General features: G+C 34.0%; 1 protein-coding gene across 1 annotated transcript; it reads left to right on the top strand.

Annotated features, from left to right (window-relative positions):
* The first annotated feature begins 18460 nt into the window (after positions 1–18460).
* Positions 18461–26252, top strand: LOC145050006 (uncharacterized). The gene is made up of 5 exons (XM_078998327.1): positions 18461–19039; positions 19178–19994; positions 24937–24990; positions 25882–25977; positions 26161–26252. Exons 1-5 carry the CDS (start codon positions 18461–18463, stop codon positions 26250–26252), a joined length of 1638 nt encoding a protein of 545 aa, XP_078854453.1.
* The last annotated feature ends 1044 nt before the right edge of the window (positions 26253–27296 follow it).

Below are 27296 nucleotides of genomic sequence, written 5' to 3'. Positions count from 1 at the left end.
TTCAGATAGATTCTTCTTATATCTCTGATTCTTTTGCTGTTTTTGATTTTTCACTTGCTTCGGCTGACGATGGATATTCGCTTTTTGTTTTTGCTTTTTGTCAGCCAGTTCACTTTGAACTGACGATGTTTCGCTTGAAGGAGTGACTTCTTTTGCAGAAACTTCTTTTTCTTCAGGAACATCTTTTGTACCACTAGTACTTGGCACGTCGAAGTTATCAGGCTTGTTCAAAGGCTCTGGCACATATCTGCCTTTGGTTTTCCAGGATGTTCGTTCAGACAGACCAACGGTTTCGTCAGCGTTGTCGATAGGAGCGGACCAGAAGAACTCATCACAACCATCAGCATTATCTTCGTTTACAATGGCTGTGAGTTCGGCTGTCTGATGTTCGGTTACACCTGTGACCTTATACACCTGATTTGGAGTCGTCCTTACCTTTTGGTATACTACAACCTTTTCTTCAAGAATTGGGGACTTTTGTTGGGACAGACGAGCAAACTCCACAGAATTTTCTAAAATAAGATTTTTGTGGTTTTCGGGTACGCTCTTGACAAACTCAGAACAGTCAACTACATCCTCTACAGAAATTTCACTCATATCATCCTCCTCATTAGCTCAGATGCATTTTCAACATCAATTTATTTTCTGAGCTCAAGTTGGCATTCAATGAGTCAAACTTTTGTATGGTTTTGGTCCTTAGTTTTAGTTTATCATTTTCATCCAAAAGATTTTTCAGCATGTCCTTATGGTCCTTGGACTTTATGAAAGATTCGATTTTGTCCAGACCATACATATATGTCGGATTTACATCCTCAGACGAAACTACACTTTCGCAATTATATGCTTCAGTGTCAATTTCATCCTCCTTAAACTCAAGGAAGGGCAAAATCATGCGATGAATTTTCTGCCCTATTTCACAGTTCAAATGAAGTTGAGTGATATTAGTGTAAAGACGCTTAGCAATTAAACAAAATACATTTCTTTGTTTTAAAAGTTTCAAATTGTCTCTTTGTAAATAAATGTTTTCGTCCTTGGATTTGATTAACTCCGACTCCTTCAGCTCGATCCACATCCTCGGTTCCTCACTCTTTGAAGACACCCTGCTTATTTGGTCAGTTAGGTTAGAATTGGTGACCCGTGTTTGAGTTAAACTGCTGTCTAGATGAGAGATTCTTGAATTTACATTTTTTAGTTCTTTTTCATATGAGTTTTGTGGGACTTTGAATGAAACAAAAATAGATTGTACCTTCTTGATTAATTCATCAAGCTCATTAAACTGCACACTGAGAGGTTTTGCTGTGAAGCACAAGTCCTCTCGCTCCTTCGTGTCTTCATTCCCACCGTCTGTGTTATATCCCCTCATATGAGATACATCCGATACCATCAAGCACTTTCCACCGCTTCCTTCATCTTTCACAACATCAGCCTTTCCATGAGATGGCTTCCTAACTTCATCATCTTCAGAGTCGGTTGACCAGACCTCCACGCCACCGAACTCATCATCCGCTACCGAACCCTACATAATTAAGGAATTCATAGAAGGGTTAGCAGCAGTTTTCTTTCTCTTGATCTCTTCCAGCTTTTTCATCAACACAGCTTCTTCGTCTTTCTCCTCATCCTTTTCTGCCATTTTCTTTAGGACACAGTCTTTGGCATAGTGGTTCTTTCCTCCACAATAGTAGCAGTTTACACCCGAATCTCCTTCAGCTTTCGGTTCTTTCTTCGGTTCTTCTACCTTCGGTTCTTCCCTGACCTTTTCAGAACTGTAACTTCCCTGCCAATTTCGGTTCTTATTGGTGGGAAACCTTTTCTTGATGAATCTCTTCGGGTTTGACACCATCAGTGCATAATCTTCTGAGGTAAGGTCATAATCTTCAAGGTTAAGGTCTTCATCTTCTATCACACCTTTGCTTTTGGACAGAAGGGCCAATGATCCCAGGCTAGAAACCACATTTTCTCCTGCAAGACAATCTTTTCTTGGGATTTCAAAATCCCTACCAGCTTTGCCAATGAGTAAGATTTGAATTGCTCATGTGCTTTAACAGTGGACACAACCGCTCTCCACTCAGATCTAAGACCGTTTAAAAACGTAACCTTTTGTTCAATCAACTTCCTTTCAATATCGTGTTTAATCATCTTACTAAGAAGATGATTGAAGCGATCGAACGTCTGAGTAACCGTTTCTTCAGGATTCTGCTTGAATTCACCAAACTCAGACAGAAGTAAGGTTTGAATGGAATGCTCGAGATCTTCGTCTGTGGAATAAAGCTCTCGCAGCCTATCCCATATTTCTTTAGCGGTGCTGCACGAACTCACCAGCCTGAAAGTATCAGATTGAAGAGCGAATCTGATTAGTCTCAATGCTTTAATATTGCACTGAAATTTATCTTTTTCGTCTTGAGCGATATCTTTTACGTCTTTCAACAGATCATTATACTCTTTTTGAGTTTTAATGATTCTTGACGTTGCTGAATGAGCGAATGGTCTAGACACAATTGCTTCCCAGATAAGATATCCATTGTCCTCAGATCCAATGACATAATCTTCAAAGTGATGTGCCCAGACTTCGTAATCATGGGTGTAAAGGATGGGAATCTTCGTCGTTGATCCAATGTTGTTTAAGATGTTAATGGGATTTGATTGTGACTCGTCCATGCTTGATCGAATAACCTGTTTGAAAGATCAGACTTGTAATATATTAAATTAGGGTAAAACAAATAAATGCTGAGTTACGTCAATTATGGGATGACGGCTAAATAAATATTAGTTAATGCGGAATAACCCTAATCGCAACCTTTTTCATAGAAAAGATGTGTATGAATTACACAGCCTCCTGCTCTGATACCAATTGATAAGTTATAAAACAAACTTGAAGATCGATTAAATCTTTGTAACAGGTATTGCGATGAACACAAAACAATAAATAAGACAAGAGTGGATCAAAATATGTCGAATGATTAGATCAAACAATCCTCAGCAGAGCTCGACTAAGAACTTCCGCTGTAGAGGATTTAGGGTTACAAGAACGATAATAATAAACTTCTGAATAATGCTCTGATCGTTGTATTCTATCGTTAACGTAAGATGCATGCAAGAACCTATATTTATATTAAACCCTACTAAAACTCACGGATGGATAGGCCCATACCGGAGATACAAAACGGACTAGCTAACGAGCCCAATAGACGCAACACTTTATACAAAACACGACCCAACAATATTGATGCTTGCTTAATTGTTCAAAGCTGGGAAAAGTCAAAAAATTGCACTCTGAAAGAGGGACTCAACGATTCCATACATGAACTCAACGAGTCCATAAGTTGACTCAACAAATCGGATAGCCTGTTTGCAGTTTTTCGGGTTTTTTTTGGCAAGAATTGGATTATGATCATTACCTTGAACTGTTTAGTATCATAAAATCTGTTTTGGTCTGATATGGTAATGATTATCCCATCCAATTAAAAGATAAATGGTCAAATCTTGAAATTATTACTAGTTTATATGATAAGCTAATTGTTTGTAATATTTTGATTTGAAGTTATCTTGGTTTAAGAGTTGCATTAAGTCATATTTGTAAAAGATAAAATTACGATTATTTTATTGGTTTTAAAATCTAATCTAAATGTTTTAGGAGTTACAAAACTTGTCATCAAGTTTTGGAACACAAAAGTTTTTTTTTATGGAGTTACAAATATTGTTATCAAGTTTGGAACTCAAAGGTTTTTCAAGAGTTACAAAAATACTATTAGTTAAATTGATCTAAATGTATTTTTTTGAAGAGTTTCATAACTTGTCCTCAAGTTATGGAACATGAAAAGTCACATTCATAAAAAAACATTAACTCCATAAGTTATCGAATCAAAAAGTTTTCAAGAGCTACAAAACTTGCCCTCAAGTTTTGGAATTTATAAAGTTTTTTTATGAAACATTGAATTCTAAAAATCTTGGGTTCATAACTTAAAAAAATTAATTAAATGGTTTTAATTTTGAATTTAGTATTTGGAACCTTGATGTTTTTGTTGAATAGTTCGAATTAACTATTATGGATTTTATTAATAGTTAATTAAATGTTTAATTAAAAGAGTATTATTAAATCCGTAATCATATGGTTTAAGTTTAATTAAATTAAGAGTATAGTTTAATTAATAGATTAAACCAGCAAGTATTTTAAATGTGTAAAATACACCCTTATACTATATAAAATTAAAGGTTTAATATATTATATATGTATAAGTAAAAAGTCAGTCTTACCGTTAGTAGGCCTCATTCACGAAGACAATCTCTAAGGGGGTATAAGGAATCTGCCTATAAAATGGCAGTTGAATGAGTGTCCACTCTCACCCACCGCTTCCTTGATTGGTGGAGGGTCGTTAGTCGAATGGGTAAGATAGGACACAAACTCCCACTTAAAGTATGATGAACATACAAAGTAACTAAACATTTATAAATTCCCAATCTTAGTTACTTAGGAAAAATGTGAATTTGATGCTAAACCATGAAATTGCACATTGCACCTTATTAGTCGTTAGTGGAGCGTGTGTGGTTAACCGACATACTAATATGGGACTAATGAAGGATGGCAATGGGTAGCTCATGAAATTATCGTTGATCAATGGAGCGTGTGTGGCTAAACGACACATTGATTAGATGATAATTGACACCAAGAGTACCAAGCTAATTTGCATGGTTATTCACACCTTGTTTGTGATCCTCGGTATCCTAGTCACAAACTTGAGAGGGTATAATCGAGATTAAACATGCCATTGAAAAGTTCAATGAATCTCAAAATAATCTAGGAATTTCAATTCATTTAAAACCTAATATCCATTTTCGTTTTTCATGGTGGAAATTGGTAAATCGTCATTTACCTACCTTCAAATATTTTGCAATTGGATTACAGCATCACTCTTCCGAATTGTAAAATATTATGGTGGGTCCTAGCCTTAATATTTCATGTTGGGTGTTATATTAAGGACTTAAATCAACTAACTTGAATTTCTCCCTTGTAGATGTCTAGTTCTGACAGCTATGGTCTTCACAAATCCTTTCCTTATAAATATGATATTCCACAAGACGATCAAGGTGAAAGATTAATCCCTTTTTCATGTTATAGTGGAAATTCACTTCCTCCACCTCCTCCAATAATTCTCCCTAACCCACATATTCAAAGATTTGAAAATTTCAAGGTCACTCAAAAGCAAACAATAGTTTTAATTTGGAAAACTATTCTTACAAAATGTAATGATTTGTGTTGGCTGAATTTAATTTAATTATTGAACAAATATGTCCAATAGATGTTTCATCATAATTAAAGAAAAGTTCTAACAATTTATTTGAAACTACTAACATAAAGTTACATAAAATCAGGTAACTATTTTACTTAATATTTTTTTAGAGTAAATTACACGAATGGTCCCTATGGTTTAGGGTAATTTACGCGTTTGGTCACTAAGTTATTTTTTTAACTCGGAAGGTCTCTATTGTTTGTTTTTGTTACGCGCTTGGTCCTGTCTTACCTAAAAAGACTATTTTTCCTTTGATTTTCTTAATTTATTTAAATAAACACACCCCTAACCCCACCCTCTCACCATACCTTACCAACCCCACCGTTTTTCCCTATTTAAATAATAGTCTTTTTAGGTAAGACAAGGATCAAGCGCGTAACAAAAACAAACAATAGGGACCAAACGCATAACAAAAGCAAATAATAGGGACCTTCCGAGTTAAAAAATTAAGTTAGGGACTAAACGCGCAAATTACCCCAAACCATAGGGACCATTCGTGTAATTTACTCATTGTTTTAATAAATAATTGAGTAATTAATAATTGCGAATTTTAATGATCAAAATTTGTTTAATTTTATAACCGTAGTTCCCACAGGTTATAACACACACACACACACACACATATATATATATATATATATATATATATATTAAAAATTCTAGTTTTTAAAAATGTTGTAACACTTGTAATTCAAAGCCTTTCTTGGTGGGTGTCCCTAGCCTTGTCTGGTACGCGTCCACCAGCCTCGCCTGGCACCCTCGAGCGGCCTTGCCTATCTTCTTACTAGTTGGGTCTGAATTGGGCTAGCCCAAGGCCTAACCTAATTTCCATTAACATAATTGCCTCTTATAAAGTGAACAATACATCCTTCATGGAGATGGACTTTCTCCCAATTAGGGATAAGTATTTGGATTGGGAACCGGAACCGGATAGAACCGATCGGGCCAGGACCGGACGATATTATTGTGGATTTTTAAAACCGGGAACTGGTCATTGGACCCGGCCAAAAACCGGGAACCGAACCGGACCGGCTTAAATATAACCCATCGCGATCTGACTTTTTCTTAAAATGATTATAACTTACGAATTTGAAGTGGGATTGGCAATATTATTTTTCCTACATATTATTCAGGTTTTGTAGATAAATATACACTATAAAATCTCTTGATTTGGTTAAAAGTTGAATGGGTTACAAGCCCCGCAAGGAAGCATATGAAATCAAGTTTTTTTTTTTTTTCCTATTTCAGCACTAAAATGTAATCTGATTTTTTTCTTAAAATATTAATATCTCACTCATTTGAGGTGGGATTGAGATGATTCTTTTTTCTTCATGTTATTTAGGTTTTAAAGATAGTTTTAGACTATAAAACACTTGATTCGGTTAAAAATTGAATGAGTTACAAGCCCCGTAAGGAAACATATGAAATTAGACTTTTTTTTTCAGCACTAAAACATAATCTCATTTTTTTTTAAAAATGTTCATATCTCACTCATTTGAAGTGTGATTGAGATGATTCTTTTTTCTACATGTTATTTAGTTTTTTTAGATAATTTTAGATTATAAAAACACTTGATTCGGTTAAAAATTGAATGAGTTACAAGCCCCGCAAGGAAGCATATCAAAGCAGAGTTTTTATTTTCTGTTTCAACACTAAAAAATAATCTGACTTTTTTGTTAAAATGTGCATATCCCACTCATTTTAAGTTGTATTGTCCTGATTCTTTTTCCTATATGTTGTTTAGGTTTTGTACTTAATTTTAGACTATAAAAACTCTTTATTTGGTTAAAAATTGAACGACTTACAAAGCCCGCAAGAAAGCATATCAAATCTGACTTTTCTTGTTTCAACACCATTTAACAATGTAATATTTATATGTTTTATTTTGAGAATATAGGGTTATGGAGAAGATTCAGAAGAAGATTATATAGAAGAAACACCAGCAAAATCTGAAACCGTAACCGAAATATTTCTCAAAATATGTTGTTATTTTTCGAGGATTGGTTCCAACATTAAAGACCTGGCAAGAACCGGAGCCGGAACTGGAACCAGTAGAACTGACAGTCCGGTTTGGTTCCTATTTTCCAACAAGTTCGGTTCCTGGGTCTGTTCCGGTTCGGGCTGGTTCCGATGCTCATCCCTACTCCCAATGGCTCAGTCGCCACTCTAGACTCTTCCTGGTAGCTCAACCGTCACCCTAGACCTTCTCCGGTGGCTCAGCCACGACTTAGGAGCTTCCCCTTGGCTCAGCCGTTACTCTAGCACCTATAACTACCATGTCAATATACTACCCTAACACAAAGATGATTCTCTCTAGCTAAGGAGAACTATCTCATCTCTACCAACCGGTATAACTTGATCGTCGAAGCTTGCTCCCGGGGCACATCCCCTGGGGCGATTCTAACAACTTTGCTCTATGATCCTCAGATCTCCATCATAACAGTTGTCTAGAAGTCATCCCGGAGAACCAAGCCGCATCATTTGGCACCATCCGTGGGACTTGAACCAACGACCACATGATGGAAGAGACAATTAGGACCCAAGAGAAGGTCATTTTCTGGTTTTTTTTTTTTCATTTTATTAAATTACATATAATATTTAAATATAATAAATGTAATAATAAATGCATATCAAGTTTATTAATGCAATTTTCTTTATAAGTTTTTTACAATTATGAGAAATTAAATATCTTTCTACTTTTGTTCCTATAAATTCTTCTACTAATTAAATAAGAACATGTGTCATATTACTCTACTAGAAACCTAACCTACAACGATAAAACAATTTGTCGCAATTCCGTCGCTAATGGAAGTTTGCAACAGACCAACAACATATGTCCTCCATAGCCAATTATAGCCAATTAAAGTGTGGCTAATGACTTAGCTATGGATTTAGCGACAACCTAGTTTTTCCTTGCGACTACTTAACGACAGATAATACATCGCAAATTCTCCACTTATTACAGTTTTTTACAGCATGGCGACAAAACTAATAAAATTATTCCATCGTAAATCCGTCGCAAATCTCCATATCTGTTTTTTAGAGTCCATCGCATATCCATTGCAAATTTAAGATACCATATATTTTTCATTCCATCGCTGATCCCTTGCAAATATATAATATCATTATTTTTTTTCTTAATTACAAATCTAAAACAAAAATACCAAAAAAATCAAATAATTATACAATCCTAAAACAAACATTTACATTTAAATACCAAAATCACTTATTATTATACAATCCAAAACCAAAGTTTAACATTAAAATACCAAAAACATCAACTATCTAGTTTACCAAAACTTCTAGAAACATCAAATATAAAAGTTTAACATTGATTTCAAATATGATTCACCATAATTCTCAATTTTCTATCATATTTTGCATTGCCACATACATCATCTCCATTGCTTCATATCTTGCATCGATTTGTTGTTATTTGGCCTCCATTTTTGCAACTTTAGCAACCATCTCCCCACACATTGATTTGTTTTTGCTTATAAGATGTTAGCATCGTAAGCTGAACTGTACAAATAAGAAATATTTATCAAGGAAAATCAACCGAAAAGTAACCTTGTTCATTCAAGCAATCCATGAATAACCGTGTAGAAATAGCAGTAAGAACATTGCTTATGGAGTAGAAAATCCAACTTAACAAATGCTTTTCATCCATTCCTGTAATTTATATACACATGTGATATTACACTTTATATCATCCTGGTTACAAAGTCAAAACACATCTAAAGAAAAGTCAAAGTAATACCTCAATGGTGGAACCAATGATTTTTCAACAGTTCCATAGCATGGCTATTTTAGCTCATTATGTCCATCAAAGTTTGTTAACTCCTAAAAGATTTTGGCAACAAAAGGGCATAATTGGGAAATCATATAAATTAAGGCAACATTAACAAATTCATTGATAAATGATATGCTAGCTGCCATTGTTTTGTGTGAGCTCATTTTGTACAACAAAGTTGAAGGTAAAGATGATCCAACTGTTGGGTCAATCAGTTGTTTGAAAAAGCAATAGAAAAGTTTCCTTTTTATTAGTATTTTAAGTTTCTTTCAAGAGTTTGTATTAGAGTAAAAGTCTATTAGTTTTAGTAGTAAATAAGGGGTTGTACCCATTAGTTCTAATAGGTTTTAAGAATAAAGTAATCATCAAAGTTCTTTCGTTTTCTTTTATTCTTCTGTTCTCCTTTGTATTTTTCTTGTTCATTAATTTCTTCCTTAGGAACCAAGGCATCATCAGTTTGATATCTAACACTTATATCAGAGCGCGGTTTTGTTGAAGGGGGTGTGATTCGAGGTTGATTAGAAGCAACCCCAGTTTCTTTTAATCGGGCTTGTGAGAGACTAACCGGAGGCGCGGAGTAAACGAACGGGAAGACGTCAAAGTGGCTGGCTTTGATTCAGTTCGTTTTGCGGCTGACGGAAGACAGTAAAGGGGGTCGTGACCTTGTTTTGTTGTTCGGTGGAAGAGTGCTCTCGGAACAAGCTTGATTAAAGAAGTCGGGGTTAAGGAGAAAAGGATGTCGTTGGTTAAAGAAGGAGGTTCGTTGACATATCAAGTTCCGGTTTTGACTCCAACGAATTATCCAGTGTGGGCGGTTAAAGTCAAGTCAATTATGGATGCACATGGCATATGGGAGACGGTCAAACCGAAGATGTTAGATAAAGCACCAGATCAAAAGAAGTTAAAACAAGCTCTTGCCTTTTTGTTTCAAGCGATACCCGAAGACATGGTGTTGCAAATGGCAAGTTACACTGACCCAAAGCAAATGTAGGATGGGCTAAAAACACGGTATTTGGGAGTGGATCGGGTAAGAATGGATTGACTTGCAACCTTAAAAAGGGAGCTTGAAAGTTTACGCATGAAGGAGGATGAAATGGCTGATGATTTTGTGACGAAATTATCCGGTTTAGCGTCAAAAGTAAGAAGTCTTGGATATGAGCTTGAAGAAGGTGATTTGGTAAAGAGGTTACTAGATTCGATGCCTAAGTTGTTTCTCCAAATCGTGGCTTCAATAGAGCAATGTTTCGAGTTGGATTCAATGTTATTCGATGAAGCGGTTGGTAGATTAAAGGCGTACGAGGAGCATATAAGAGGAACTGAGAAAGTGGAGGACACTCAAGGTGGGTTGTTGGCTAGTGATGAAAAGTCACATGTTTCTAAGCATTGTGACAATGGACGTTCAAATCGGGATGACTTTGGACGTGGCTGGGGAAGAGGTCGGGGTCCGGGAGAAGTCGAGATGGTAATGAACGTGTCCGAGATAAAAGTCACGTTAGATGTTATAAATGTGGTGAGCTTAGTCACTATAAAAACGAGTGTCCTAAATGGAAAAAGGAAGAAGCGGGTCTAATCGAAGAGGAACCGACATTGTTTTGAACAAGCGACTCGTATGACCAAACCGATTAAGGGGGTGATTGTTGGGTTAATCGGTTGTTTGAAAAAACAATAGAAAAGTTTCCTTTTTATTAGTATTTTAAGTTTCTTTCAAGAGTTTGTATTAGAGTAAAATAAATAAGGGGCTGTACCCATTAGTTTTAATAGGTTTTAAGAATAAAGTAATCGTCAAAGTTCTTTCGTTTTCTTTTATTCTTCTGTTCTCCCTTGTATCTTTCTTGTTCATTAATTTCTTCCTTAGGAACCAAGGCATCATCAGTTTGATATCTAACACCAACTAGCCAGTCTTTTGAAGGGCATAACTGTAATGTTCTTCAAAATGACTATTCGAATAAGTAACCAATTGACCTGAGATATCTAGGTTTACTCTGTAATTTCCAAATTAACCATTTTGGAAAAATGTGTTATACTTTTTATGGTTTGATTGAAGTAAAAATGAAAATGATCTGACCTCAATGGCAGAACCGATCATCTGAATAAGACGATCAAAAGTTTTTAGTGTAAAAGGATTTTGTATATTATTAAAGTAGCTGACTGGTTTTCCTTGACTGAAACCCATCTCTTGTCTAACAGCCCAAATAAGAGCATCAACATTCTCCTGAATAATATTGAATGTCAAACTCACATATAGTTACTTAAATATTACTTTAAACTTTAAATCAAACACATGCATGAATTAATTACATACATACAATATAATTTTCATTGACAGAACGCCTCAAACTGCTGTTGAATTTCTTCATACATCCAGGAGTCATGGACTTCCATGTTGACCGCTTTCTTCATCCTGCATCAAATCCGTAAAAATAAAACTAATAATAAGATATATATATATATATATATATATATATATATATATATATATATATATATATATATATATATATATATACACACACACACACCTTAGCCATGAAACAACCTACAAACTTCATCATGGCTTGTTGGCGAAGAATAAATTCCTCCTCCTCCAGGTCACATCCTTTTTCTTGAAGGCTGAATGAATTCAAGGATAAATTACTACTTTGCCCTTGCCTCAATAATGAAATATTTACAATTCTATCAATCACCTTTGCATGGAGGTCTTGAGCTCGATTACCATTGTCTCTGCATCCCTAGCTTGCTATGACCTCTCTTCACGCAACTTGTGGGCATCATCAAATTTCTTTTGCAGGGCACTAGCCATGTACTGAAAACAAATGAAAGATATATATATTTATTTGGTTTGGTTTTGAATTTTAAAAAATATATATAATGTAATTATTTAATTGTATTACCTTGAGTCTGACATTTTCAGTAGTAAGCTTATCAGATGTCTCATTGCCTGTAATAGGAACGTCTTCACGTCGAGGAAGCTGTCTTTTTTCTATCTCTGAAGCGCCCTCTTCCTTTATGGGATACTCTGTGATCACTTTTATATAAGATTCTAGCTTTTCAATTTCTTTATTTTTTGCCTCCAGTTGGGACATCAGTTCTTGGATCTGTTCATTTGTTTTATTTTTGGCTTGGAGAGCAACATTTGACTTGGCAGCCTGCATTATATAAATCATCATACACGCAAAATAATTTTATTACCTAACGACAAACATAATTTGTATAGAAGAAAGATAGGAATACCTTTCTAAACCTTGATTAGTTCTCCATGTGATAAAATTCTTCTACAAACAGACTGACTGAGTATTAATATTTGCTGCATCCCTTCTCAAAAAAGATTTGTTACCGTTTCTAAGGGAAAAAAACTATATCGATCATATATCAAAATAACATCATTAGATAATTAAAAAAACATGAACATGATATGATCATAATATTTGATGGTGTTCTTAGGTACCTCATTAAAGAACCACTTGCAAACTCAAGATTGTTGCAAGAGTTAAATGTATTTGAAAATGAACTCAGTTATATATATGTTCAACATTTTTTGGTGTTTTCATGGAACATAGACTAGAAACACATACCATGGCCATGTAATTCTCAGTTTGTGACGATGTTTAATAGGAACGTTTTTCACAATAACCTGTAGAATAAATACAACATGACAATATTTATCCCAAAATCATAAGTCCTTTATCACTCATGATATAAATGATAGACAAAGAAGCTTCTTAAGGACTTAGACCTAACGATGTCCGAGGTGCATGGTCGACTAGGAAATAGGGATGGATGCTATCAATATTCTTTATTTCTTGGAATTTATTCAATGCCCTGCTTTCAATTTTATCCAAGCTTTCTGGAGATAACAATATTGAATATACAATCGGTTAATGAAATTATTTCATTAAGGCTATAAAAAAAATTACATATGCATACCATTTGCATATACAACAAGATTCACGATATTTACTGAGTAATTTTCTTTGTAGAATTTAAGGAGTTCTTGTCTTGTTTCTACACCTCTTTACTTTGGCTTTACCATAACAATGGCTCAAAATGCATACTAAATAGCTACACTTTGATTTTGAATTTTTCAGCCATTATGTTCAATAAATAGTAAATTGCAACTTGTTTTCAATTAGGTACACACTACAATAGGATTGGGCAACAGCGGCGACATGTGTCGCCGCTAAAGGTTGGGTTTGTCGCCGCTAATACCTTTAGCGGCGACGTGTCACTGCAAATACGTCGCCGGTATTGCCGCGTCACTAATACGCTCGTTGTCGCCGCTAATATTCACTGTCGCCGCTAATACTACGCGTCGTCGCTAATGCCTTACGTCACCGCTAATATATTGTCGCCGCTAATACGTGCCTGTCGCCACAATAGCCGTCGCCGCTAATACTCTTTTGATTTTTTATATTTTTTTAGTTTATTTATTTAATATTAAATTTATAATCAATCCATATAGCATTTGAAAATTCTGATAAGTTTTTATAAATCCATACCATATTATTAATCCATACCACATTAAGTATTCTTCCAAATTACAAAACGTTTCATAAAATCCTAAAGTAACTACTCGTCCTGATCATCACTATCTCCTTTATTATTTGGTTGCCGCAATGAGCGAAACCACTCTTCCAATACTGCAGAACAGGCCGGGTCCTGTAGTATTGTTTGCAGCATTTGCAACTATAAAGAAAACAAAATATATTAACAACATATCAGAATAACATTATAATTAATTATACCATTCTACAAAATATCAAAATATCAACATATCAAATACACTTAAACATACATCTACTTTCCATTATAGCATTTACTAACAATTACCTGTGATTGTGATTGTTCTTGTGTCATTGGTTGTTGTTGGTCGTACATGGACACAACAGTAGGAGGTTTACGCCCAATGCCTCTGATATGTCCGCGTCGAACACCCAAAATTCTTTCAAAACAATCTTTTATATCAGTTGGTGCTAGACCGCTTGCCTCAGAAGTAGCTTGGGTTCGTTGGTTTATCTCCTCGAGTAAAACATTCTGTATTTTTTAAAATAATAAAAATCATAAAAATTAGATTACTAAATACCTTTGACGATATAAACATTTATATGAAAAAGACAAATTAACCACTTACGTATTGTTGCTCAACTGCAGGACTATAAAATACCCCTTGGCAATTGGAATTAGCCTTACGAAAAGCTTCGATTCGACTAATATCCTATTTAACATTAGAATTTAGATTACTTATACTTTAACTAAATATTTAAATATATCATAACTTACTTCTTTGAAACATGCATTGTTGTATGTGCTCGACCCCCCTCGGTTTACAACTACTTGTCTTGCACGACATTCTTTGTTTGACGCCGAACGCCTTATAAATTCTGGTGTTTGAAAATGTTCGACTGCCTTCGCCCAATTTTCATGTGACATACCGTTAGGGGGGTTGTTTAATGCGGCTTGGATATCTGTAGGCCCCCCAATTTCCTAAAAATAAGAATGAGCTTTACTTTTTCGGCCTCTGTAAACTTTTGCAAGACTCGAATCAATGCTCCGCAACAATTGAACACGCTCCGGATCCATGTTAACCTTATCCAAATCAAATTTATTCTGCAAAACACAAAAAATTTAGTTCATTAAATAACAATCACAGTACTAAACTTAAAATTGTATCCAAGTTACCTTTAGATGTACGATTGCTGCGTTCCTTAAGGCGGGGGAAACATTTTCCCAACCAGATACGTTGAAAGGGACATTGTTCCACAAATACCTCCCAATTTCATGTGTGAACCAATTACCACGCTTCCCGACAGGGGAATATGTGATCTCCCTGTCGAAATCCAAATCTACGGGCTTTCCCTTATTTACCCTTATCAATTTTCTCAACTCGATATTTTTTTACATGCCCCTTCTTTTTTTTGGAAGCTCGGCTGAAAAAATACAATTAAAAATATTAGTCACGATAACTTATTATAAAATAATAAAAATAGTTAATAAATATATCATAATAAAACTCACCATCCTGTTCGTGCTGACCACGACCAAAGCCTCCTAGAGGTGGTGGATCCCCGACTCCATCACCTCCATGTCCAAGCCCCATAACATCTGCCATCATGACCAAGAGTATCGCCCAAGTAAACCTCATCTGCAACCAGTAAATTACAAGATGTACAATATAGAAATATAATATGAATAAAAGTTAGTTACCCTGCGAAATTGTAAGATATACAATATAGACAAACAACATAAATAAAAGTTAGACAAACAATATGAGTTAAATGTATATTTCAAATAAAGTTTCTATTACCAAAAAAAATTGATTTTTGTAATCAAAATCTTCATCATATACTTCAATGTCTTCTTTATCCGTATCATAATCAGAATCGCCATGATGCAACTGAAACATAATTAAAGCTAAAGTTGTAATTACCAACATTAAGTCACTAAAAGTATATTATTTTCTAATTAATTTAATATTTTGTTTTTTGTTATTAGTTAAATTTTTTAAAGTAATTTTATTTTATTTTAATATCAACATTAACTTGATTTTAAAACTACTTTAAGTTGATTTTACAATTAATTAAAAAAGTAATTTTATTTTATTTTAATATTAACATTAATTTGATTCTAAAGGTAAATTAATTTTAATTTCTAATTAATTTAATATTTTATTTTTTGTTATTAGTTTAAATTTTTAAAGTAATTTTATTTTATTTTAATATTAACATTAACTTGATTTTAAAACTACTTTAATAATATAGAAATACAATATGAATAAAAGTTAGTTACAAAACAATTTAATATTTTATTTTTTGTTATTAGTTTAATTTTTTAAGTAATTTTATTTTATTCTAATATTAACATTAACTTGATTTTAAAACTACTTTAATAATATAGAAATACAATATGAATAAAAGTTAGTTACAAAACAATTTATGATTATGAATAACTATATTTCTTATAACTATATTTAATATCTAAATTAATAATAGAAAATTTAATTTAATAGTTTTACAAAACAATTTATGATTATGAATAATTTTAAAACTAAAATACCACATAAATATTAAATTTGATTTGAAAATTACTCTTTGTAATATACACACTTTGTTTTTCACATATTACATACATAAATACACACACTATACATAGAAATACATATAAACATTTTCCTACACATATTCATTATAGCATCATACTTATTTTTCTATTATAGCAACCTGATTCCAAATAATAACCATACAAATAACATACAAAAACATACAAATAACACACAAACACAATTCCGACGAGAATTCATTCCAAATTCCAAATAATAACCATACAAATAACATACAAATCAAATATATAATTTCAAAAGTCATGAATAGGAACCTGTGCTAGTGTAATTTAGCGATTTTCCGGTAAGAAATCCAGTTTTCCGGCAACAGATTTGGCAGAAGTAGATTTTCCGACAAGGGTTCAAAAAACATTAAATTAAACACTCAAAACCAGTAAAGAAAACTCCAAAACAGAAGTTGAATAGAAAATAGGGAAGAAATCGAACCTTAAATCGAACTTTTGTCGCCGGAAATGAGTGCGGTCACCGGTAATAATGGAGCTCCACTGGTGGCCGGTGGTAATGGCTGCCGGAGACGAGTCCTGTGGCGCAAACGAGGTCATCGTCGGAGGTGCAGTCGTCGGTGATCGGTAAAGGAGTGAAAAGAAGCAGAACGAAAAGAAAAGTGACGCAGTGGGGGGGGGGGTTATCTGCGACGAGTATTAGCGGCGACGTGTATTAGCGGCGACGCTAGGGTTTTAGCGGCGACAATAGGTTATTAGCAGCGACAGCCCTGGAGGGAGAACACAACGCCCTTTTTACTCATTTCCCACCGTTGGATGAAAAGCAGATCGAACGGACATGGTTGATTTGACGCGGATCGACACTGTAGCATCATTAGCGGCGACACCTTTAGCGGCGACACCAACTATTAGTGGCGACATGTAACACGTCAATTACATGTCGCCGCTAATAGCCGGTGACGCCACTAAAGGGGTCTCCGCTAATACCGATATTTCTTGTAGTGACATGCTATTAACTTCATCAATTGTTATGAATATCAATTCATAGCTAATCCTATCGTCTAACACAATACAATACAATGACCTAAACTTATGCATATCGTCCATAAAGTTCAAAGTTAATCAAATTTGTATAAACAAGAGCTTGAATGGGATGACCGCCTCAGTGTTCCAGCTACCGCCAAACAGAACCGCCACCGCTATCCTATCAGGTGAGCAGTTGTACGGTTTGGAGTAGCTGTGAATCAAAAGATCGAAAGGCATTGTCATGTAAGTAAGCGGCGAGTCAACGAGGAAGGAAGTTGAACCGAGAAGAAAGCCAATGAGGATGTGATTTTAGATCAGGTTTTCCTTTGAGAGAGAGGCTTCAAAGAGGGATGATGCAGGTTGACTGTGGTGGAGGCGATTTCCTGGACAGAGTACAGATTTGACGGTCATATAGGGCTTTGGGAATAAATCGGAGGGAATGAAAATAAAACGAGTGAACGAATAAAGGAAGAAAAGTCGAGAATGAAAAAAAGAAGGCTATGATTTTCTCCAAGGGTTTGGCGAGGGCCAGAAAAAAAAAGTCAATAATTTTTTGCAATCAGTCGTTGAGAGGTTTTAGTTTTCGACGGTTTAGCGAGGGACTGTTTTTTTTGTCGATAAAATCATACCAATCCGTTGTTGATCCCTTGGTAATACATCTCTAAACTTCTATAATTATTTTGATCGAAATGTTTATGCATTCCATCAGGGATCCCCCAGTAAGTAAACCGTTGTTAATTAGCTATAGATAAAATTTGTCGATGTAGGTCAGGTTTCTAATAGTGTTAGTATATTAAAATTTAATTAAATGTCACACATACCATTATTTAATTGGGTACGAGGTTTATAAGAAAAAGAAAGTATAAGAATATTTAATTTCTCTACAATTATACGTAGGATGGGCAATAGGCCGGGAAATAATTTGGTGGGCTATAAAAAACATGGCACATGGATAGAAAGTTGTTTACAAAAATGACATGTTTGTGAACGACGTAATTAAGTGTTTTGACTTTTGAATCATATATTGAACTGCTTTAAAGAAGCAATAAAATTTTAGTATCAAGTTATCAAAACATAAAAAACTGCAATAGTCAAACTTTCGTCAATCAGTAATATTTCAGAATTTTGTAGGTTTTATATACCAACCCTAAATTATTTCACCGTCCCCACAAATCGACTATCACCTAAGAAAAGTCTTCAAGTACTACACAGCTAATTTATATTGTCCGTTTATTATATATATGCATGATCTATGCCAAACTTCTTCAATGAGCTATTTTCTGCTTTTCGTATCTGAGTGATGGAGCGGATGGAGAAAGAGAAACTACTTTATGAAGCATCAGTAGAAGGAAACCTAACCATTTTGATAATGTTGCTTCAAGAAGATCCACTGATTCTTGACAGAGTTACCCTAAATCGCTATGGCGACATGCCTCTACACATTGCATCAATGCTTGGACATACCGACTTTGTTAAGGAGATCCTAGCTCGAAAGCCTCAGCTTGCTATGGAGCCTGATTCACAAAGACGCTTGCCTCTTCATATAGCATCTGCAAAAGGCCATGTGGAACTAGTTAGAGCTTTGCTATCGGCTAGCCCTGAAGCATGCCTTGCATGTGATTGTGATGGGAACAATCCTCTCCATCTTGCAGCCATTAAAGGACGCAGTGACGTCGTGAAAGAGCTGGTGCAAGCCCGACCTGATGCAGTTAGAGCCATTGTGCAGCAGGAGACCATCTTACACTTGTGTATGAACCATAACCAACCGGAGATTTTGAAGTTCTTAATAGAGACCACAGGTGATCATGAGTTTGTAAGCTTTAAGGACAGTCAAGGCAATAATATATTACACCTAGCTGTGGTTTACAGACAAACTGAGGTACGCATGCATACCAAGATTTTTCCCTTCTTTTTGTAAGAACTAATGTTGAAATATCAAATATATAATAAGTTTTTGATCGTGTTTGCAAGATTTATTCATTTTTATTAACTGATCCTATCTTTAACATTTGTTTAGACCATAAACTTCTTGCTACTCAGTACAACTATACAAGTCAACGCAACAAACATAAGTGGAGAAACACCAATGGATATATTGGTTCATGGTCGTAAAGATCTGAAATATCACCAAATCTTACAGTCCCTAACACAAGCAGGAGCTGTTGAGGCGAAAATTGGTAATTTGTTCAGACAAGATCCTCAAAATTCCAGAAACGAAATCGGTGTGGATGGCTTAGACGACTATAATAAGAGACAGGCCTCTCCTTTTTACTTGAAAGAAACCTCTAAAAACTCTGATGACTGGCTGGACAAAAAGCGAAACACTTTGATGGTGGTGGCATCATTGATAGCAACAATGGCCTTTCAAGCAGGTACTAATCCTCCCGGAGGTGTTTGGCAAGATGGGACAACGACAGATGAAAACCGTAAGGCTGGATATGCTATCATGGCATCCAGTCATCCGAATTCATACCATGTCTTTCTGGTTTGCAATACGGTTGCTTTTGTTTCGTCTCTTAGCATTACCTTGTTGCTTATTAGTGGATTGCCTTTTCTGAAGCATCGTTTTTTCTTGTGGAGTTTGATGGTCATTTTGTGGATTGCTACTACATCTTTGTCAATAACGTACGTGGTTTCCATATCGGTTTTGTCACCAAATCGCACGTCAGAGACATTCAAGAATGTGTTAAATTGTGTTGTGTTGGTATGGATAGGGTTGATGACTCTTCTAGTTGTTGGACACATCGTTCGCCTGATTGCAATCGCTACGAGGGGCTTAAGAAGGCTACTCTTACCTAGAAAGAGGCCAATCTTACGTCCAATCATGATGGAATGTAGCATGTGAAACAATCAACCGGTCTCACACCACCACGCAGGCGCCGATTCAACGATAATTCTGAAGATAAAACTTTGCAAAAAATAATGTTATTTTATCAATAGAAATGATTGTTATGGATGAAAAGGTTGTTTACAATATATTTTATTTTATGTTATTACAATAAATTATTTTACAGTCATTCAATCTCCAATCTAATTTTCCTTTATTATTTTGATGGTTTATAATACTAACTTTTCTAATTTTCAAGATCTCCTAAAAAAAGGCCGAACGTGTGTCATGAGAAAACCAAACATAAGATAACATTAGTCATAAGGATTATAGTGCTTAAAGTCAAAAGAAAAGAATAGTTTTAATTTGAAAAACTATTCTTATAAAATACGATGATTTTTCGGCCCAATTAATGGTTGTGTTTGCTGAATTTAATTTAATTATTGAACAAACATATCATATATATATATATATATATATATATATATATATATATATATATATATATATATATATATATATATATATATTAAAATTTATGTTTTTTAAAAATGTTGCAACACTAGTAATGCAAAGCCTTTCCTGGTGGACACCCGCCAGTATTGCCGTATTGTCTGGTGCGCGTCCGCCAACCTCGCCTGGCACCCTCGGGCGGCCTTGCCCAACTCCTTGCTAGTTGGGCCTAAATTGGGCTAACCCGATTCCTGACCTAACTTCCATTAACATAATGTCTCATATAAAGTGAACAATACCTCATTCATGGAGAAGGACTTTCTCCCAATTAGGGATGAGCATTTGGATTGTGAACTGGTCAGAATCGGAACCGGATAGAACCGATCGGGCCAGGATCGGGACGATATGGTTGTGGATTTTTGGAACCGGGAACCAGTCATTGGAACCGGCCCAAAACCGGGAACCAAACCGGTGTTGGATTAGTGTCTAAGTCCATAACTATTTTGGTATGTACTTGACCCGATGGTGCATGGTCCTTTTGGGTTGCCTTCACCAAACCAACTTGATAGGATGAATTATGGAGAGAAAGGATTAAATATGATTTATTAATATATTATGGGAATAATATATTAAAGGATAAATCATATTGTTTAATTAATATTAGTCAATAATTAATTGGTAATCACTTTTGTGACTAAAAGAGATTAATTAAACTTAAGGGACTGGAATTGTAATTATAAGATAATTGCAATTTGGGTCATGGATTGCCTTATATTATAAGGTGGACGAATTCTATGGGGGAAGCCCATATGAAATCGTCCAAGGCCTTGAGGAAAGGGCTCCATGGGTTGCTTAGGGCTTAAGCATCCAAATTAGGGTTTCCTTGTTAGATAACCCTAATTGCCTCCTATATATATATATATATATATATATATATATATATATATATATATATATATATATATATATATATATATATATATGGATCCCTTATGACCCAAAAACGTGGCTAAGACTTCTCTAGGGTTTGTGGACGTTATTGGGCAGCCTCATTTACCTCTCCTCTTCATTCTCTTGCTTATGGTGTTTGTGAACCATTAGAGGAGTGACATTTGTGACTCTAAGCTTTCTAAAGTCAATACAAGGAGATTTGGGATTGTTATTGCTACATAACAATCAAGGTAACATCTTAAACCTATTCTCATGTTAATATGATTACTTGAATGCTAGAATTAAGGTTTATAGTCTTGGATAACTTGCGTGTACAATAGAGAAACCTAGATCCAAGCATTAGGGTTTGTATGAGCACATAGGATGTTCTTAGGACCAAAACCCATCAACCGGACTGGCTTTAATGTAACCCTTCGCGATCTGACTTTTTCTTAAAATGATTGTATCATACGAATTTGAAGTGGGATTGACATTATTATTTTTCCAACATATTATTTAGGTTTTGTAGATAATTTTACACTATAAAATCTCTTGATTTGGTTAAAAATTGAATGATTTACATGGCCCGTAAAGAATCATATGAAATCAAACTTTTTTTCAATTTCAACACTAAAACGTAATCTGATTTTTTTTCTTAAAATATTCATATCTCAGTCATTTGAGGTGGGATTGAGGTGATTCTTTTTATTCATGTTATTTAGGTTTTAGAGAGAGTTTTAGAATATAAAAACACTTGATTCGGTTAAAAATTGAATGAGTTACATACCCCGCAAGGTAGTATATGAAATCAGATTTTTTTTCTATTTTCAGCACTGAAACATAATCTAACTTTTTAAAAATGTTCATCTCTCATTCATTTGAAGTGTGATTGAGATGATTCTTTTTTTACATGTTATTTAGGTTTTTAGATAATTTTAGACTATAAAAATCCCTGATTCAGTTAAAAATTGAATGAGTAACAAGCTCTGTAATGAAGCATATCAAAGTAAACTTTTTTTTTGTTTCGACACTAAAACGTAATCTGACTTTTTTGTTAAAATGTGCATATCTCCCTCATTTTAAGTTGTATTGGCCTTATTCTTTTTCCTACATGTTGTTTAGGTTTTGTATCTAATTTTAGACTATAAAAAATCTTGATTTGGTTAAAAATTGAACGACTTACAAAGCTCGCAAGACAACATATCAAATCTGACTTTTCTTGTTTCAGCACCATTTCACAATGTAATATTCATATGTTTTATTTTGAGAATATAGGGTTATGGAGAAGATTCAGAAAAAGATTATATAGAAGAAACACCAAAAAAATCTGAAACCGTAACGGAAATATTTCTCAAGTATGTGGTTATTTCTCGAGGATCGGTTCCAACATTGAAGACCTAGCAAGAACCGGAACCAGAACTAGTAGAACCGGCGGTCCAGTTTGGTTCATATTTGCCACCAAGTTCGGTTCTCGAGTTTGTTCCGGATGGGCCGGTTCCGATGCTCATCCCTAATCCCAATGGCTCAGCCGCCAATCTAGACTCTTCCCGATAGCTCAACCGCCATCCTAGACATTCTCCGGTGGCTCAACCGCCACTTAGGAGCTTCCCCTTTGCTCAGCCGCAACTCTACCACCTATAACCAACATGTCCATACACTACCCCCAACACCAAGATCGTTCTCTCTAGCTTAGGAGAACTATCTCATCTTTACCAACCGATATAACTTGATCGTCGGAGTCTGCTCTCGGGGCACAGTCCTTAGGGCAGTTCTAACAACTTTGCTCTATGATCCTCAGATCTCTGTCGTAACAGTTGTCCACAAGTCATCCCGAAGAACAAAGTCACATCATTTGGCGCCATCCATGGGACTCGAACCAACGATCACGTGGAAGAGACACTCAGGACCTAAGAGAAGGACATTTTCTGGGTTTTTTTTTTTCCATTTTATTAAATTACATATAATATTTAAATTTAATAAATATAATAATAAATGCATATCAAATTCACTAATGCAATTTTCTTTATAGTTTCTAAATTTCTCAATTAAATCTAATTATTTGTTTATTTGAATTATTTGTTTAAATTTAAAAAGAGAAATAAACACATCAATTTTAATAGTTAAATATATTTTTCGCTTTCCTTTTAAATTCTAACTTTATAAATTTTTGTTCTTCATATTTATTTTTATTTTTTTAAATAAGCTCATATAGTATTTGCGTCTCACAACTACTTAACTATGAAATAATAACTACTAAGTTGAAAAATAATATGACATTAGTTATAAAATAATAACTCTTATAGATGATATATAAAAATATAACGACTTCTCACTAGTACATAACATATTTAATAGTACGATATATATATATATATATATATATATATATATATATATATATATATATATATATATATATATATATATATATATATATATATAAAAAGCTAGGTTCTAATGTTTTTTTTACAACTATTGTATGCATTTATGGACCAATGAGGATTTAACAATAATTTAATTAATAAGGGTAAGTTAGTAATATTACATATATGCATTAATTAATATCCAAAATTAACAATTTATATTACTTTAAATATCGTTGCATCTCAATAACCCTAAGCATTTTCATCGTCTACCTTCCCCAATCGCCGAGCAAAGTTCTTACCCCTATTTTTCTAAAACCATCACACCCTGCCACAATCGTTCTAATTCTTGTCAATTTGTTGATTTTAATTGGCAACATACATCTAAATATAACGTGATTATGATTCTTTGAGATTTTGCGAAGAGAAATATACAATCGCAAGTTTTATTTTAATTTGGGAGGTTATCGATTTCCTTCATAGAAAAAAGGGTTGCTGGATATTGCTACATACTTCACCAAAACCAATGTAAGATAAACATTAATTCTTCGTATTGTTGACTTTTCTATTTCCTGTTAATGGAGCACAAGTAAAACTAAACATTATTCAATTTATGCAAATGAAATTATGGAATTTATTGTTATATAGTTTACTATTATTTCCAACGTCATTAGTGATTCTATTATTTTTGGGATTTTTTTGTTAACTTTGTTATAATTTTCCATTTTATTTTACAATTTCCCATTATCTTATACATTGTATGAAATATTAGATCATTAATTTTCATTACTATCTTGATGGATTTGATTATTTTCTGTCAACTTTGTTAAAATGTTTGAATCAAATATTTCGTACATTCATTTGCACAAGATGTCCATTGATAAGTATATATACCCATTTGGAAATTAGAATATATAGTTTTGTTAATCTGATATGGTGTTGGCTTAATGAGGTCTTTATATTTCTGTATTTTGACTTTGCTTATCGTTAGCTATTCCATAAACATGATGTCTACTGATAACTATTCAAAACCATTCTGTCAGAATTTATTTATATAATTCCATTCTTTCAGAATGTTTGTATTCTAGTAAAATGTATGTTATGTATTCTGCCAAAATTTATAAAACAAATCTTATCAATAATATTATTTTAGAATATGTTAGTGTTTTTGTTAGATTTTAATGACTTTTTTTTTCTTTTTAGGTTTTGAATTGTTTGTCATTCATGTGGAAAAGAAAGAAAATTTGGAAAACAAGAGTGTCTTATAGTAGAATGTATTCTTCCAGAATGTATAAAATGAATCTGAACAACATTATTCTTTTAGAATAGTTTAGTATTTTTTTGGTTGAATTTTGATGTTTTTGTTGCATTTGTGATAGGAATGACTTGAAGACCTTATATGAATGATGTAAATAATGAATCAAAGATTGATCATACTCACAGTTTAAGAATGTTGTTGTTTTTAAGAATTACACTTGTTATCTTTCATAATGTTGTTATTATTCAAGAATGTTCGTTTTGTATCAGAATCATAGAATATAATTATTTGATATATTACTAGTTCAAGAATCGATTTTGTATATTGTTTCGTAATGTACTTATTCATGTTTTCTTCTTATTTATGTATTCTTAAAAGAGGTCATAAACTGTTACTATAACAAAATGTCATTCTAACAGAATAAAATAAGTTATAATCAGTTATGATTACAAATTAAATTAGAATTGAAATTGAATTATTTTTTTTTAAAAAAAAAATCAGAACTATCCCATTAAATTCGAAAATTTCCTTTTTTATATATAGTTAATTGTCTAAAATACCCTTTTAATTAAATTTGAGTGATATTATGGTACATGATATTCCATTGTAATATCATAGACCCTCAAAATCATAGTCATTCATTATTTTCATCTATTGGTTCAGAATTCTCCTTACATGCACACAATAGTTACCTAAAACAAAATACCCTAACCATATATATATATATATATATATATATATATATATATATATATATATATATATATATATATATATAAGTTGATGTGGTGGAAGCTTAAAACTAGGCTATTAAAACATTTTCACAGATAAACTAATTTATTTTCTTCTTATTTTTTTTATTTTTCTAATTAACATTTGGTTTGTTTAAGGTGGAATTAGCGTGATGGATCAAACATACGTAGGAGATTATGATACGCAGATGGTTCTCTACAAAGTCATAGGCTCTAGTGACGATGTTCTGGGTGGTTAGTGGTGGAGATGACGGGTTGTATAAGGGTGGTCTGAGGTGGCGAGATGTTTAACTAGAGGTGAAGCAGACTTATGAAGATGTATGAGTTGTTTTCAAGAAGTGAAGATGTTAAGGGTTGTAAAGACAATGGTAATAGGGGATGTAGTGTCTTCTTCGTGGCTGTAATGGCGGTTTCCAGTTAAGGTTGGGAAAATGGCGATGGTGTCAACTGGAGGTGGTTTATGCTCAATTGTGAAGGTGGTTGATGTAGAGATGCTCGACAGTGGTTAATGACGGGAAAAATGGTGCGGCTTGGTGATTGTTATGTTCTCGGCAACAAGCAAGCGATCGAGATGATTGTTAGAATAATAAAGATTTTGATCGATAGATTGAAAACAGGAATAACAATCAAGAACAAAGAATGAAGATCAAAGTTGTGCTGAATGATTTAAAAGAACTGCCTTAGAAGAGCTCGGTTAAGAACTACTACTGTAAAGGCAATGTAGGGTTATAACTTGGACGATTACAAGACATGGTGCATGCATGCACTTTAAATAGCTAAACCCTAATAATAAACAACTTGGTCGACAGGCCCAACCCATTACAAAACATGGACTAAATATTAAATACAATTGACACAATCCTTAAGAACCAACAATCCCCCCCCCCCCCCCTTGTGTCAATTGAGGCAGGAGACCTTCACTCTTGAGTACGCCTCTGAACTTCAAAAAGTTTCGGCAATATGATCAGTAAGATCTTGCAAACCTGGATATACAATTTGATCATATCCGAATAACATTTCTTGTCCCCATCCGTGTTCACTTTGCATTGACCCATAAACTCCAATATGTACTGCTGGCAAGAAGTGGAGTAAAGATGCGTGTTAGCAAGGCAGAATGTACGAAACTAACATTCTCTTGAGATGTGCCACAATGGGTTCATATTTTTGTTCATCCTTGAGCAACATATTTAGCAGTAAAATCCAATCGTACAGGTTCAGGCAAGGTATATCAGCAAGAGTAAACTCGAACACGTGACTCGTAGCACCTCTAACAATCTTGAAATGAGCATTCAAGAAGCTATCAGTTTCAATAGTCCCTGAAACTTTCACAACTGTTATCTTTTTCAAACTCCAGGTTTCATATTAAGGCTTCATGTGCTTTAAGTAGAAAGAGAAGATCATATGATCAACACCGTTGTCAGAGAGAGGAACGTTCGCAACTTGGATAAAACTTTGAAACTTGAAGGCTTTCGATGTAATTGGAAGATCCAGTTGTGAATTGTGTGAGTTTTGCAAATCGAAAGATGCAACAGGCTCTAACCAATACTGGCTTG

This window comes from Lactuca serriola, chromosome 5, assembly GCF_051521515.1.
Source record: "Lactuca serriola cultivar US96UC23 chromosome 5, Lser_US96UC23_V15, whole genome shotgun sequence".
Lineage (NCBI taxonomy): Eukaryota > Viridiplantae > Streptophyta > Magnoliopsida > Asterales > Asteraceae > Lactuca > Lactuca serriola.
The sequence above is the reverse complement of the archived record's forward strand: the minus strand, read 5'-3'. Positions and strand labels throughout refer to the sequence as shown.

Coding starts and splice junctions, on each gene's coding strand:
- LOC145050006 (XM_078998327.1), top strand. CDS start 18,461: ATGGAGCGGATGGAGAAAGAGAAACTACTTTATGAAGCATCAGTAGAA. Junction 19,040..19,177: donor TGGTTTACAGACAAACTGAG/GTACGCATGCAT, acceptor ACATTTGTTTAG/ACCATAAACTTCTTGCTACT. Junction 19,995..24,936: donor ACGTCCAATCATGATGGAAT/GTAGCATGTGAA, acceptor TTTTCTTTTTAG/GTTTTGAATTGTTTGTCATT.